At 32.9% G+C, this 17,472-nt stretch overlaps 2 protein-coding genes across 3 annotated transcripts; both read left to right on the top strand.

Moving 5' to 3' along the window:
• Window positions 1-2,197: 2,197 nt before the first annotated feature.
• On the top strand, window positions 2,198-5,216 carry LOC133202610 (XK-related protein 6-like). 2 transcript variants are annotated; one of them, XM_061338454.1, is made up of 3 exons: window positions 2,198-3,361; window positions 4,116-4,333; window positions 4,618-5,216. In XM_061338454.1, exons 1-3 carry the CDS (start codon window positions 2,433-2,435, stop codon window positions 5,190-5,192), a joined length of 1,722 nt encoding a protein of 573 aa, XP_061194438.1. In that variant the 5' UTR covers window positions 2,198-2,432; the 3' UTR covers window positions 5,193-5,216. The 2 variants fall into 2 exon arrangements, with proteins under 2 accessions (XP_061194438.1, XP_061194439.1); XM_061338455.1 differs by lacking the exon at window positions 4,116-4,333 and having other exon boundaries at window positions 4,618-4,677.
• Window positions 5,217-9,310: 4,094 nt separating this feature from the next.
• Window positions 9,311-17,226, top strand: LOC133202304 (XK-related protein 6-like). The gene is made up of 3 exons (XM_061338097.1): window positions 9,311-9,907; window positions 11,371-11,567; window positions 16,281-17,226. Exons 1-3 carry the CDS (start codon window positions 9,354-9,356, stop codon window positions 16,904-16,906), a joined length of 1,377 nt encoding a protein of 458 aa, XP_061194081.1. The 5' UTR covers window positions 9,311-9,353; the 3' UTR covers window positions 16,907-17,226.
• Window positions 17,227-17,472: the final 246 nt, after the last annotated feature.

Here is a 17,472-nt window from a genome sequence, read left to right as displayed (position 1 = left end):
ATTTTGAAATTTAGGACAATAAACTTTCTCGTAAAAATTAGTCAACCTGAAACCCAAACTTGTTCTTTAAGCCGTCCAAAAGAGGGACATACCAAAAGTATCATTATCTTCACTCACACACACCCTCACATACACACTCATACACACAAACACACACACACACAAGTCTGGAAAAACCTGACGGAATGATCGGCGGAATAGTTATATTATTGCGATTGCTCATACTCCAGAGTCCAGACTGTGTCAGTTCTCTGTGACTACTTTCCCCATGAAATGTGAAGGGAATGTTCACACTGTCTTTCACGGTCCAATGGTTCTTAAAAATTAAGTTCTGAATGACGCCACCCTATCAGTTTTAATTTAATATCTTAACTTTCCCCCTTTAAAATGAGCATGGTCCAATTCTGAATTTCCTTCATCTAAAGAGGCTTTGTGCCAAATTTGGTTGAAATTGGCTATGTAGTTCTGGAGATGATGTCGAAAAGTTAACAAGACCACGGACTCCAGACAGACCGCGGACAAACTTTGAACTTAAGAGACAGGCGAACTAAGGTCTGACTCAATATGTTCGAAATAACGTGAACATTTTTTGTAAATCGATGACAGAAGACATTGATCACAGAGGCCGGACGCACTAATAAAGCGATATGTCCTTTTGCATCAGATTCTATTCTTGTCTGCATGTTTTGTATTAAGTGAATAATACATGTAGGTTGTCAAACTCAATTTTAACCCACAAAAATGCATGTTTTGTATTAAGTGAAACATACCTGTGGGTGGTCAAACTCAATTTTAACCCACAAAAATAATTCATTATTTTTGAGAAATTGGATAATCTCTAATCATATTGTTATATAAACGACTTTAATGAAAATGGCGTCTAATTTCAGAATGTCTGCATGATCAAAAGAGCAAATGTTTTACTATATACAAATTTATATTTTTTTTTCACAAATATTTTCAAAAAATACTCTTTTCAGACTTTCATATACATATATCTACATGTATACATTTTTTATCATTGTTCGGAAAATATTACAACAAAACATTTTTAATCTATTCGGTATAATACAATAAGGAATTATAAATGATCAAGAATAAACACCCCCCCCCCCCCCCCAAAAAAAAAAAAAATTAAAAATGCAAAAAAAACAAAAACAAAACAAAAACAAAAACAAAAACAAAAAAAAAAAAACAAACAAACAAACAAAAAATTAAGCAAACAAAGGGGGGGGGGGAGCTTTCACAAAGAATCTCATAAGTTTTAAATTGTTCTGGTTTTGGCCCTATTTAGTCAATTTTTTTGGATTTTAAAATCATTTACACAAGAATGATCTAAAAAGTGTAAGTGCAAGCTTTTTGTTAAGATGTTCTCCAATTTTCATAAATTTCACTCAATCCGATCTATCGAAAGTACTAGTAGCTCCATTGTGTATTCAATATTTATTGTTTTACGATAAATTTGCACTTATTTTCCATGCGCCATTATATATAAATGATTACAGAAAAAAAATAAAATGCCAATGTTTCATTTCTTAAATTCTTTTTTTTTTTATTTATTAATTTATGTTTTTTTTTTAATTTGAACACGTGTAGGATTACTCTTGAAATCTTTTAAAATACAATATTTTAGCCTAAATTTTAATTTTTACTGCAGGTTGCAATACTAATAAAATAAATTTGTTTCCTCCATTTTCTCAATGAACACGTAAAGCTTTGGACAGGGGGTATTTATAAATTGGAAAAAAAAATTAGGTGCATGTGGGTAGTTCTTTTCGATCTTGTACGTGGCCGAAAATTAGGACATGTATTAATGCATTAATTGGTAAAATTTAGAGGAGAATGATTCGTAGACTTTTGAATTTTGTAGAAGTATAATATAAATGCTTTGAATTTTAAATGACTATTATAAAAATACTTAACATCATATCTAATATCTCGCACTGAACCTTGAATTCAAAATTAAATTTTAGGCCACGGGCGACTAAATTTTCAGATAAACACACATGTTGTATATATAATTCTAGATAATGTGAACATTTATTTATACTTGCACATGTCTGATGGACCCAGCAGTAAATTATATTTACGCAGGTCCTCTGTGTGTTTGGACAAGACTGACAACGAGTGCGTTGACCAGTGAACTTGAAATATTTCCAGGTAGTATACTATTATGTTTACATGCGTTGCGAGATATTTATAGAATCGAGGAATAGACCTAGCCTAATGCGTTGCCTTTTATTGGGTACTATTGAGTATTTACGTTTATACATAGACATGATTGAACAAGAAACAGGATTTGTGTTCAGTTAGATTTTTCCTGGAACTAATGGAATTGTTCTGAGAATTTGAAAATGGAGTATAGACACTCAAATTGAGTACACTCCGCAAAGGGAAGTAGAAGAAGAATTCTTTAGATCAACCATAACGACATGGAAAACCATGAGAACCGGAAATATAAAGTGATATTGACCAGACGATTAGCCGATCAACGTAAGGTGGATGTTGAAGGAGTGTGCCTCAACCCGGACAGGAATGGACAAGATGTCGAATCTACAAACCAGAGAATCTACGACCGAGAATCCAGGTGCTTCCTATGTACGAGTTCTGCAGACAAAGTCGACCATCTGGTCGGTCTGGATCATTTAGAGGCGGGCGGCTCTTCAGTCGGTGTCGGTGTTGACGAATCAAAAAAGAAAAATGGACAACATGTCGAATTACAAACCAGAGATTCTACGACCGAGAATCCAGGTGCTTCCGAAGGTACAAGTTCTGCAGACGAAGTCGACAATCTGGTCGGCCAGCGCGTGGATCATACAGAGGCGGTCGAATGTACGAGTTCTGCAGATGAAGTCGACAATCTGGATCGTTTTGAGGCGGGCGACTCTTCAGTCGGTGTCGGTGTTGACGAATCAAAAAAGAAAAATGGACAACATGTCGAATTACAAACCAGAGATTCTACGACCGAGAATCCAGGTGCTTCCGAAGGTACAAGTTCTGCAGATGAAGTCGACAATCTGGTCGACCAGCGCGTGGATCATACAGAGGCGGTCGATTCTTCAGTCGGTGACCTTGTTAAAGAATCAAAGAAAACAAATCAGTTTTATCCATTTTCTTGCATCGATTTTATTGGCATCAGTATTTCTCTGATATTTTTTTGCATTGATGTTTTTACGGACATTTTGTTGGCCAAAAGCTATTACGACGATGGAATGATGTTTGAGTGCGTTTTGACGTCATCCCTGGTTGCTGCTGCATTTTTAGTAACTGGAATCTTAAGTTCGATCTGGCATACTCAGGAACCATCCCGCCGAAATATCTGTTTATTGATTCTGATGTTTCCATTTGCTACTATAGAGAGGTAAGACTTGATTATGTCATTTGACATGAGTAGGGATGGGGAGGGGTAATCATTTTATTTCCTCGTAACGTTAACCTCCCTTTAGACCTTACATATCCCTCCCCTTCTATCTCTTCTTCTATTCCCATCTATTTACACCACCTCTTGTCGTACTTTCCTGTCTCATTTCTCTGAAAAAATGTTAAAGAATACACGGGTTTTTAAAAGTACAACAAACAGTGATACAATGGATTTCAAGTTATTTAAATGTAATATTTGCTCATAAGTAAACTTCAAGGATAAATCATTTAGACACTAATGCACCTTTCTGTACATAAGAATTAAGGAATTTCTATCGACAGTGGTCAGGTTTGTGATCCCTGATAACCTTTAGCGTGTAAGAGTTCCAAACAACTCATAGATAATATTCTGTCAATGTGTTTCATACTTAAAACAAATTTAATGTGCAATAGTCCTTAGATCTAACCGGAAATACGCTTCATAATCACATTTTTGAGTCATAATGAATAGTCCTTTTGATTAGTGCGTAACAAGAACAGATAATGATTAGACTTAATAATTAAAAAGAAATAACAATGCCTGTAGAATGTACAAGTCACACAAAACATTTCAAATATCATCATCAAAATGAGTTGAGTAAAAAAAAACTACTTTTCTTTTTTGGAAAAGTAGGTCACATACATTAAACAATGTTATTACTTATCATAATATAGTTTGGTACATTCTTTAAAATTAACATTATTACTTTCTACAGAAATATAACCTACGTATTTCACGGCTACAAAAGCAAGCAGAAAGGCGTTGATAAGTACTATCATTACATAGAGATGATCTACTCTGATAGAGATGCCAGTCTACTTAGAATGTTTGACGCCTTTATTGAATCCGCTCCCCAGCTGGTAATACAGATCTACTTCATTCTGAAAGAACAGGAGAATCTCAAAGATTGTGAGGACATATCGATTAACAGTCGTAAGTTTCCCTTTTTTCCGGATTTTATCAAATTTATGTATTTCCTCGGTATTTACAATTAGCAAATCAAAATTCTGTTGTACTAAAAAATTGTATATTTCTGTGGACTATACATATAGAGAAGCTGGTTTTTAATTAAAAAAAATATTAAGCTGTAAAAATTCAATTTACTCAATGGCATTTAAATACATATACAGCCATTGGACGATTTTTAAATCACATACATATGAGCATTTTGTTATATTTTGCTGCACCACATTACCATTTATTGGGTTAATTTTCAGATATCCTTAGACTGTTAACAGTTCTCTCCTCTTGGGTATCTGTCACGTGGTCTGTGACTGCTTACTATCGAGCACTCCGTGTGAGCAACGCTATGGACAAAACGAGACAAAAAACGATCTTTGCTGCAACAGGATACTTCCTCTGGAGAGCGTTTGAAATAGGACCAAGAGTATTGGCATTAGTTATGATTATTCTAATGAATAGCATCATTTTTGCAGTAACAGTAGTCTTTCATTGGATTGTTGTTATCACGTGGTCATTTACGACGAAAATGAGGCCATACAAGAAAACCCACGAAAATATTATATTTATTTTTTTCGTTGGATTTGTGCAGATTTTTTCTTTTATGAATGTCAGACCCGGTAAATCTCGATACCATGCCCTTTTATACTATTTGTTCTTTTACACTGAGAATATTATTATACTTATTTTATGGATTTTGGCCAAAAATATTTCCTTTTGTCCTTGGATTTATTACGGGTCAATTGGCATTGTTTCTAGTGGCCTTATGTTCAATTTAGTTTTTATTGTATCGTTTTATAAGCTGTGTCACCCCAATACAGCCATTTGTTAAATAAATCTTTTGTAGAATTCACAAGTTATTCTGTAAGTATGGTTGTTTTTTGATTCATATTTCTACAGAGGGATCATTTAAGGCTTCTTGGTGATTGAAACACGTTGAAAATTTTTAATTTACTAGAAGGTGGTAAATGCAAAATTTACAACATGATATAAAATTTGCATTAACATCCACCTAGATGGATGAACAAGGCGTGCAGAATGCCTATAGCATCAGATATTAAAAATTCATATTCAATTAATTTGTGAATTAGTATTTAAAAGTAAAGTTCTCATTATTGAAATTTATGAAATTATGATCAACACAACTTTTTAGAGAAAAAAGATCTTGGGACAAAATATTCTTTTATTAAAAAATGAAATGGTATTCGTGGGATTCGAACCCTAGCAATAAAAATCCGGGGTATCATATCGATTTGAGACTAACACGCTAGCCACTGCGCTATTGCCATCAACCGTGAGTCTCCAACCCGCAAACCAAAAAAAAAGAAAAGAAAAGAAAAAAGAAGGAAAAAAGAGAAAAGAAAGGGAAAAAAGAAGAAAAAAGAAAAGGGGTACACCCATCGACTAATAAGCAGGATAGACTTACAAGATGACAGTAATTACAATGGTCACTTTAAACTTTAAATGCAGAAAACATAAAGCATCTATAAGGCTTCATTTTTAAAATAAATTGAAAAATTGAAGTTTGATCCAATTCTCTACCAAGTCGCAGCTTTTGCCAAGATTCGAACTTGGACCTCCTTTTGTCAAAAGAAAGTATTCTACCACTGAACTACAAAAGCTTTGTGCAACGTAAGTATTTCTTGATCAAACAATCCAATACGAATATTTTTTCTTAAAAATTTTCTTATTTTTTGGATGAAAAGTGTATTCTAAAAATTTTTCGTCTGCTTTTTCAAGGGCTTGGAACATTCTAATGTGGTCAACACATTAGGCAGCATTAAAAATTTTTAGTTGTTTGAAGTGAATGGCCAAATATGGGCACCCAATTTTATCTTCAACTTTTCACTAGGGTGAAAAGTCACCTATTTCAACATAAATGGGTCTTATTATAAAAATGTTTTTTTTTTTTTTTTTTTTTTTTGTTTGTTTGTTTTTTTTTTTAATAAAACTTACTCATTTATAAGAAAATATAATTGAGATGTATTATGTTAATTATTCCATTTTATCAAATGATGAAACAAGAAAACTTTTCTTTGATACCAATTTCACAATATAAATTTGTAAATAGTTCTTGTCCAAAAAAAATCATATTTGTGGTTCAAAATTTTTGTATTTACAATTGAATTTTAATAAATTCGTCTTCATTTTATCGAATAATAAAGTTGTATATGTTCGTAATTTTTTCCCTTTGAAATGTTCCTTTTGTATTAAAAAAAAAACAAAAACAAAAACGCTGCATTCAATATTTTACAGAGAACGACCGGTTTTTTTCAAACTGAATGGACGGCTACGAGTTACTCAAAAATTGTGTAGTACTACAGAAAGCTAGTTTTACAAAAAACTACAAAAGATTATACTATTTACTGAAGTTTTGAGTTCTGGTATTCGTGGAATTTATGGCGAACTTAAATAAGATGGGCGAACAAGGCGAGCAAAATGTTTATTGTGCAACAAATTTGAAAGTAAAAAATTACATCTCAAATATGACAAAATTTTCTTTATCTCATTTATATTAACATTAACGTATACTCTAATAGATGAAATCCCGCAAGCGCGGGAATTAGTATTCCACTACTAGTATCGACAGAAAAATCTCAATAAAATATATACTGTAGCTTCTACAGGCTTATAGCAGGAAGAAATACTTTGTTCAAATCCTGCATGGAGTAAATGTACGACTCAGCCTGCCTTTTTTTGTAAAAACTTGAAAATAACAATTCAATTAATGGACGTTTATTGTGAAACCTTTTATACTGTGTTATGGATATTGTACTTCAGATGCTCTTATTTCATTTCCGTCAAGGATAAAAGCAGCGAATATGCACATTTTACTGATAAATTGATTGGTGGCGGGGGGGGGGGGTAAAAATTCACAGGTACTTAGGTCTTGGTTTATAAATATGTATGTACCTTATTGATAAATTATGTAAAAAAAATACACTTTACTTTTTTCAAATAATGTATAAGGTACATACATATTTATAAACCAAGACCCAATTGCAAGTACCTGTGTAAAAATTAGCTTTTAACGCCCTATGAATAGGCCGAGTATTTGATACAAAAGTCATTATTCAGGGAAAAAAATCCTGAAATGTATTGATTAATGCACAAAATTTTACAGCGTTAATTGTATTTGAACAATGCCTTATTCGTTATTTTTCTCTTTTTCTGTAAGTAAGTTACGAACTACAAATTGTACTTCGGGATCGTTGCCACAATGCTCTCTGTGGGGAATATATACAAATTTACATGTACCGATAAATTATATGGAAAATCCTACTACGTATATGTAATAGTCTTTCGATATATACATATATTCATAACTTATAGTGTTTTCAATGATTTACCATTATTTCAATGACCATTCACACAAAAGCTTTTTTTGATATCCATGCAGCTATAATCGCCTAGCTCGTTTTTCTTTTTCTTTAACACCGGGCTCGATGCTATATGATGTTCTAGAAGTTTCCGTAAATATTAAGATCGCTGAATGACGAAAATAATTTGCACATTTCCCTTTTTAATCGACTATCACAACATTTCTTTTATATCATGTCAATCAAGTTTTGATTGAATAATTCAGTAATGACGTTTTATGAAATAAATAAACGATTGCATGTTGTCAGTTTCATTGAAAATTGCCAGTAACTTAGATCCGCCAACCGGAACCGCCACCGTACTCACGTTTTTGCTATTTAATGGCTGTTTATAGAAAATGAAAGTAGACTTTTAATTTAATGTACGATACTTACTATGCAAGTGAAATCTAAATATAGTTTACGGACATCATCTTGTATCTAGTGTATTCTTATAGGAGTAAGAACTCTGAAGCACCTGTTTCGGAGTTTATTTGCAAAATCTATTAATTCATAAGTAAAATCTCCACAAATCGCGACAATCTCACAAAGCTTGAAATTATTCGTCTAAGAAATAGCATACATACACCAAAGAGAGCAAAAATGATCAATTCTTTATACAAAAACACTTTTTCACATGAGTGGGCCCTCGCTCCATTTTTAAAGAGATAATATTCACAGAATGCATGAAAATATATACCTTATTCGGTTAACAAAAACATGGAGTAAAGACCCACTATACCTTAAAAATTTCCTTTTAAAGTATAACACAACATTCGTATTTTAAGAGAAATATTTGAAGTTCATCATGCCACAAATATGATTTAAATGCTGATGTTTGTTATGAGCTGTATAGCGTACTGGCCATGGTTAACATCAGGCGCGGATCCAGGTATTGAAGTTAGAGGGGGCGCCAAAAGTAGGCAGGGGGTCTGGGGGCCGCCTGGAAGCTCCTGGATTGTAGAGTTTTTGTAGGGTAAAAACGAGGTCTACCGAGTATACTCGACGAAACTATGATTTACGCTAACTTTGACAGTTTTAGGGGGGGGGGTGCGCCGGGTGCGCCCCTCTTAAGTCCGCCACTGAACATGTTAGTCTCGAAGAAAAATTGATATTCAGGATTTTTATTGCTTGAGTTTGAACTCCAAGAATATCACATTTTTTCAAAATCATAGAATAATTTTTGCTGACAGATTTTTCCGCAGAAATGGTTTGATTGTCATAATTTCATACATTTCAATGGTAAGAACTTCACTCTAAAGACTAAATTCACAAACTGAATATGACTTTTATACATTTAAAGCTATAGGCATTCTGTACTCCTTGTTCGCCCATCTCCTTGAGTAGAATGCAACACTAATTAATATAATAAACATTACACAGTGTCAAGTGCTGTACTCGTACATTATGTACACTCATTTAAGCGTTTTAACAGTTTCTAAATAGTGAAGTATTTAAACCTATTAATAGATGCAATCATATGAATGAGCTTTTTACATAAGAGCGGGTTTCGTAAAAGAATCGAAAACGAAAGTGGGCCGCACAGAATTTCCACTTTTACTTTGAAATTAATCAGGAGAGATAAAAAAAAAAGAGATGAATAAAAATTTGTATTTTCGACTAAAAATCAAACGATGAAGACGTCAAAGAAGAAGAAATTTGAGATGGGGGAAGATGAAGTGGACAATATGGTTGGTTTTCGTGGAAAACAGAAAATTCATGATGAGAACAACGAAACTGAGGACTGTGTCGATTCTGGCGGAACAACGACACAGAATGGAGTGGATAATCAAAGTAAAGGTGATAAGGTGCCTAGAGGAATGCTGAGAAATATGGTTGGAAAGAGAGATGAAAAAGCCACCCTTATCATTGATGAGAAAGACACCGCTGAAGATGACAAAACCGACATTCAACTGTATCCATTTAGCGTTTTGGACTTTCTTGGTGCTATAGTTTCTATAATAGTATTTGCAGTTGACGTTGTCACCGACATTCTACTTGCTCTGGAATATAAGGATCATGGTAGAACAGTAGAATGTGCACTCACGTCATCAGTGGTGGTTGCGTCATTTCTGGTGGCGGGAACATTGAGTTCTATTTGGTATGTACAAGACGGAAGTGGACCTAAAGGAAGAATAACGAAGACTCTCTTCATCATAGTAGCATTTCCATTTGCTACGGTTATTAGGTAAAACATATTAAAATATAATGATACCTGTTATCTCAAAAAGGTAGTTTTGCTATCATCAAAAATACCATTTTCTTGTCTTACATAATTATGTAGCTCATCTGAGCTACTTTTTTGTCCATCATCTGTGTATCTGTCATTTATTTTTTTCTTCCAATATTTGACTTCTTTTCCAAAATCGGACGAATTTTACCCCCCCCCCTCCCAAAAAAAGAAAAAAAGTCCTCTGGTGATAGGAATTCAAGAAATCTTTGTCCCGGGAATAACTGGACCATAAAAAGCTAACTTGAAAGTTGTCTTATATAATTTAGATAAAAATTTGTTAAAATGATTGTTTCAGGGGCTGTGATGGGACCATTGGAAAGTTTTACACTTATCTAGAAAATGTTGGGGAAAATATCTAAAAAAATCTTCTCAAGAATAGGAAATGTCACACTGATATACAAGCATGAACATGAAGTGAATATTCACTCTGGGCCAATAGTTTAGGGCCACAATGTGGGATCAGATTTTGACAAAGGGATATACTAAGAGAATTTTTTCAAGAAAAAAATTCTACGAACAAAAGGATTACAATCTTCATCAGCCATATACTGATGTGCATGTATTCCCTTCCCTTGTAGTGAAGAATCAATTTTGTTCAAATCATTGTCCAGGCTAAGTAAGTGCCAGGATCGGGGGGTCAAAATGTTACGCTGGAATATAAAAGGAAAATCTCTTTAAAACTTTTTTGTACGAAATATAAGATCATGTTTAAAGTCAACTACATGTAAATAGTAAGGCTTTAAGCATCTTGTTGCAAAAAATCCTTTAAAATGTTCCTCTCAAGAGTTCAAAGCCAAAATAATACTTGTATTGTTTATAATGTTATGTTAATACAGGTTTGTTAAAAAGATTAGTATTATTTTGGGGCCACATTGGGGGAGTCCAGATTTATACAGAAATTTATACAAAAAGGAATATTTTAGGTAGATACAAATGTATTTGTAAATGAAATCTCTAAAAAGATTGTATCAATAAAATATGAAGATTACGAACAGTAATAAAGCTCAAAAGTCCTACGAAACAAAACATAAAAACATCAGAGGTAGGATTGGATGTCATGGAGGAATAAACATTCCATGTCGACCGGTCACACCCGCCGTGTGCTCCTTGTCATGATCGAGCAAAGGGAAAAATCAGTAGACAATTCGGTGTGAGATTATTATGCCTTACAATTTGTATGAAAAACGTCAGTCAACATTCGACTTAATGATAGATTGTATTTGCTGACAAGGTCTTTGTATCAAATCACGGAATGTTAACTTATATACTGTATACATTTCGTATCTACAGAAAAATATTTTCAGGAAGAGAAAATTAAAGGGGAATCATGCCAGTAATGTAGCCATGAACCTTTTGTGCAGACATTTTCTTCTTGTCAAACTGAAAATTAAATAAATTCATATTCCAATTTCTTTCAGAAAAATCTCGTACATCAAACATGGCTGTCTAAGTCGCAAGTCTACTGATAAACAGAAGCATTACAACAGAATGATTAAGGACAAATTGGATGCCTGCTTATTAAGTATGTTTGATGCCTTTGTTGAATCCGCTCCTCAACTAATCATCCAGATTTACATTACGATCCACACCCCGCCTCAAGAAACTTTGCATTTAGGTAAGAAAATCATCAGGTAACGTTGAACTATCATCTGATAAAATTAGGGATGACAATCGAATACAGAATTGCCAATCGGTTACTCGCAACACGTTCCGACCAATTAACCGGTCAATCGTATCATAATACACATTTTCTTGACATTTTATTCACGAACCTCTATTCATATAAACACAAAAAGACTAAAAAGACTTAAGGACATACGCAACGTATAGTTTGAACTTTAATGCCTTTTTCCATGGAGTTGAAGAGTTTCAATACTTGAAGGAACTGTGTGCTATATTTTTATGTCTATATATGGTGTTTATGGTGGCATATTTCTGCCCCTTGTGTGCAAGTTATTTTTCTATCAAATATGTCGACATGCAAGATAAATATGTTGACATGTAAGATAGTTATGTCAACATGCAACATAACTATGTTGACATGCAAGAAAATAGCAATCAAATAAAAAATTATAAAAAAAAATCTTCAAAAATCTCAAATATTGCCCACATGTGACTTCCAACATGCTAGATGCTACTTATTTATGTCGACATGCAAGTTATTTATGTTAACATGCGAGATAAATATGTTGATATACAAGTTATTTATGTCAACATGCAACTTATTTATGTCGACATGCAACTTGGTTATGTTGACATGCGAGATAAATATGTTGACATAATTACTATAGGTCGCCCGCAAAGAGGGGCTCTAAAAACTATAGTGGCATATTTCTGCCACTTGTGTGCAAGTTATTTTTCTATCAAATATGTTGACATACAAGATAAATATGTTGACATGCAAGATAGTTATGTCAACATGCAACATAACTATGTTGACATGAAAGAAAATTGCAATCAAATAAAAATTATAAACAATCTTCAAAAATCTTAAATATCGCCCACATGTGACATCCAACATGCTAGATGCTACTTATTTATGTCAACATGCACATTATTTATGTTAACATGCGAGATAAATTTGTTGATATGCAACTTATTTATGTCAACATGCAACTTTGTTATGTTGACATGCGAGATAAATATGTTGATATACAACTTATTTATGTCGACATGCAACTTATTTATGTCGACATGCAACTTGGTTATGTTGACATGCGAGATAAATATGTTGAGATGCAACATTTATGTCAACATGCAACTTATTTATGTTAACATGCATTTTTCAGATACAGTTCTGCTATGACCTTAACCTTAGACATTGAAACATAGTTCAAGGTCACCGCACACCCTTTAAAGGAGACCTCGGACGAACAGAAGGACGGACGGACACACTAATTACTATAGGTAGCCCGCAGAGAGGGGCCATAAAAACGTTTTATAATCTACGGTCACGTTTCTGAATCGCCAGGACATTTTACCTAAGGAAATTCAATTTATACTTTGTTGTCCACCTCATATTATAGAAAATAATCAAAACTGCAACATCTGCTTGAATAAATTTTCGATTATTAAAATCAACTTCAATTTTACCGACAAAAAAAGCAGAATGTGCCTCAATGCACGTGTCTTGGGTAGTAACGAATCTGCACGCTCGCACAAATTTTCAAATTGTGTATCACATAATTTCTTTTGCATTTAAATTTAATCATTTAATTCAAAATCTTAATATTTTGAAAATCGATCATATCAAAAAAAAAAAAAAAAAAAAAAAAAAAAAAAAAAAGATATGTATCCAAAATGAAATCACAAATCGATCATATTCACTGTAAACTTTTTCGCCATTCCTGGGTCTTCAGACATTTATTTGTGATTTGATTTGTGATTTCATTTTTCGATATTTACGTTTTTAAAATTATATATATATCCGCTACTCAACATAACTAAGTTGCATGTCAACATAACTAAGTAGCATGTTGACATAAACAAATTGCATGTTGACATAACTAAGTTGCATGTTGATATAACTAAGTTGCATGTTGACATAAATGAGTAGCATGTTAACATACCTAAGTTGCATGTTGACATAAATAACTTGCATGCCAACATATTTATTTCGCATGTCAACATAAATAACTTGCATGTCGACATAAAAAAGTAGCATCTAGCATATTGGAAGTCACATGTGGGCAATATTTGAGATTTTTTAAAGATTTTTTATCATTCTTATTTGATTGCAATTTTCCTGCATGTCAACATAACTATCTTGCATGTCAACATAACTATCTTGCATGTTAACATATTTATCTTGCATGTCAACATATTTGACAGAAAAATAACTTGCACACATGGGGCAGAAATATGCCACCATAAAAAACGTTTCATAATCTACGGTCACGTTTCTGAATCGCCGGGACATTTTATCTAAGGAAATTCAATTTCTACTTTGTTGTCCACCTAATATTATAGAAAATAATTTAAATGCAACATTTGCTTGAATAAATTTTCGATCATTAAATCAACTTCAATTTTACCGTACGAATCTGCACGTTCGCACAAATGTTCAAATTGTGTATCACATAATTTCTTTTGCATTTAAATTTAATCATTTAATTCCAAATTTTATCATTTTGAAAATCGATCATATCTAAAAAAAAAAGTTTATATCCAATATGAAATCACAAATCGATCATATTCACTGTAAACTTTTTCGTCATTCCTGGGTCTTCAGACATTTACATCGATTTGTGATTTCATTTTTGGATATTTACTTTTTAAAAATTATATTTATATATGCTACTCAACATAACTAAGTTTCATGTCAACATATTTATCTCGCATGTCAACATAACTAAGTTGCATGTTGACATAAACAAATTGCATGTTGACATAACTAAGTTGCATGTTGACATAAATAAGTTGCATATTGACATAAATAAGTTGCATGTTAACATACGTAAGTTGCATGTTGACATAAATAAGTTGCATGCCAACATATTTATTTCGCATGTCAACATAAATAATTTGCATGTCGACATAAATAAGTAGCATCTTGCATATTGGAAGTCACATATGGGCAATATTTGAGATTTTTAAAAGATTTTTTATAATTCTTATTTGATTGCAATTTTCTTGCATGTCAACATAGTTATGTTGCATGTTGACATAACTATCTTGCATGTCATCATATTTATCTTGCATGTCGACATATCTAACAGAAAAATAACTTGCACACATGGCAGAAATATGCCACCATAGGTGTTGTACACATCTTCTAAAACAAGTTTTGGGTTAAAAAAAAATCTAGAATATATGTTTAGTAATTTTAATATATTTTTCTTTGAATCATTCAAGAATTTTCATCAGTTGATATCTTTCAAAATCCTTGGTAATGCATGCTGATTTTTTGTCTACGAACATCTGATGACATTATAATCTTAAATTTAGAATATCTTGAAAAATTATCAGTAGGTTAGGTACATTGCATATGTCCTTAAGAAGATAGAAACATTCTGTTACCTTTATCTGGAAACTACATGTTTTATAGACAAGAAAAAAATTAAGAAAACCCATGAAACATGCCTGAGAAATCAGACATTGATAATTTTCCAGAGCAGATGTCACACAAGTCCACAATGCATTGTTACCATAATCAAAACTAAGACGGAACTTTCACTTAATTTACAATGTTTGTCTAATAATATAATTTGATACATAACTGCAAAACATAGACATATACATGTACCAATTCACAATGCTCAACGGTGATTTATTTAATTATGATATCATTGAAAAATTACAGGACAGTCAGGGTAACGATGCGGTGTTTAAACAGGAATTTACACTAAACAAACTGACCAATTACTGTAAACCAACTATTATTCGCGTCATCTTTTATTCGCGAATCGTCAGTTTGAAATCAATCCGCGACAATTAATTTTCGCGACTCAGGAAACATTATCTACAAAGTAAATTAATTGGTTTGCGGCGATTTATAGTCGATATATAGTTAGGGTAGCTCGCGAAACTCGTGAATATTTCTCGCACGCGAATAAAAGTTGGTTTACAGTACCCTGTGATCTCAATAATTACCACCAAGTCAACTTAAATAGATAGATCTCTATACAAAAAAGCTACATTATAAACATGTATGCAGAGGTTTCATTATAAACGTGAATTTTATGAAAGTCGCGTTCTTTTAACTTTTTTCTGTGGACTTATAATTACTTTTAGCTCAAGCTGCATCCTTGACCTTCAATGAAGAAAATTTAAACTTTAAACGTTCTTAAATAGATCCTGTCAGGGTGATGATTTATAGGGTGTGGTTTCCGAAGATTTCTTGATTTTACTTTCTTGGGAATGAAAAATTCAGAACAACACTTTAATTTCTTTAATAAATATGGATTTACCTTTCCAATATTTACTCGACACTAATACTTTGTGGGTGAAAATTCTTCCAGTTGATTCTCTCAATTCTCTGCCCCTGATGTCTGTGTAACCTTTCCCCTTTCAAGAAATTCTTTCTACGTACATTATTTTTATTACAATTAAATGTTTAACAAATTGGCATTTTGACTGGTTTGCTACCGAAAGGTATATGCCAGTGGTTAACTATGATTGGGTTTTTTTTTTTTGCAAATGTCTTTTTCAACTCTCGAATTTTGTTTAAGCTCAAACTATTCTGGAGACTCCTGTTTTATGATATGTGTTCTGTTGAAATTGCTTTCTTCAGTCATTCATATGCAAGAGAGCGTATTCTTATTAATTTTATGTGTCAGATGAGTTGAATCAGAAACTTGAATAAAATAAAACAGTTTCCATATTACAGAAATACTGCGCTCCATCACCATAGCATCCTCTTTAGCGGGCGTGGCTTGGTCGATTACGGGATACAACAGAGCACTCCGTGTCTTAAATGCAACTTCCGGTTTGGCAGCCAATACGAAATGTGGAGCTGTGGGATACTTTCTCTGGCGAGTGTTCGAGATCGGGCCAAGAATCACAGCCATTGTGATGTTGATATCAATCGAAGGAAACGGTCCCTACTACATTATTTTTGGTGTTCTATTCCATTGGATGATCATGATAACTGTTGCTTTTTTCAAAAATTTGAGAGTTTATAGAAGAAAGCTACACAACATTTTATTTATTGTGTTCATTGGATTTGTGCAAATTGTATCTTTCATGAATTTGAGCCAAGGCAAATCCCGAGTTCTTGCCATAGCGTACTACTCTTTGTTCCACGTGGAAAATGCCGTGATAGTGGCGCTGTTCGTATTTTGGGGTGACGTAGATACGTCCAGTTTGGCATATTTAGCTACAATATCAGTGGCCTCATCTGGAATCGTTTTCTGTACTCTATTCATGCTGATGTACTACACACTTTGTCATCCTAAAGTAGTAGGTTCATGCAGAAGTGGCAAGGGAGACGTAGAATTAGCAGAGCAAGCGTAGTTGTGCATGAGTTCAAAGGCGGTGTAAATACAAACATGTATCGGTGATCCGAGGACTACTGTACTGGGGACTTTTCAGGACTAGGGCATTTCCTGTAATACTTAACATTTTATGCATTATAACCCAATGCTATCAACAGAAGTGTGATAATGGTTGATTTGAATCTTTTTAACAAATACTCAGCTCGTAATTCATAGAATTAAAAGCATTGAATTATCAAGTACATGTACGAGCTTATATTAAATTGTCGTCACTCAGTCGTTTGGAAGTTCTTCAAATCTATTACAGTGTATATCGTTTAAATTCGGTATATTTTCCATTAAGAATAGCTAAGAAAAAAAGGATTGATATATACTTTTAGGTAATTAATTTACTTATTTTGAATGGAAATGACATAATTAAAATAGTAATTTCTAAAACATGAATAAATCGTATCTTTTCTTTGGTATTTAAATACTACATGTATGCAACTTTGTACCATTTTCTATATAAATCTATACCAAATTTTGCTCATATTTTATGACTTTAATTTAAAACAATAATCTACAAAATTTTATATGAATATA

This window comes from Saccostrea echinata, unplaced genomic scaffold (genome assembly GCF_033153115.1).
Source record: "Saccostrea echinata isolate AGI-Se365-2 ecotype Australia unplaced genomic scaffold, CSIRO_AGI_Sech_v1 ptg000047l, whole genome shotgun sequence".
In the NCBI taxonomy this organism is placed as follows: Eukaryota; Metazoa; Mollusca; class Bivalvia; order Ostreida; family Ostreidae; genus Saccostrea; species Saccostrea echinata.
The sequence above is the reverse complement of the archived record's forward strand: the minus strand, read 5'-3'. Positions and strand labels throughout refer to the sequence as shown.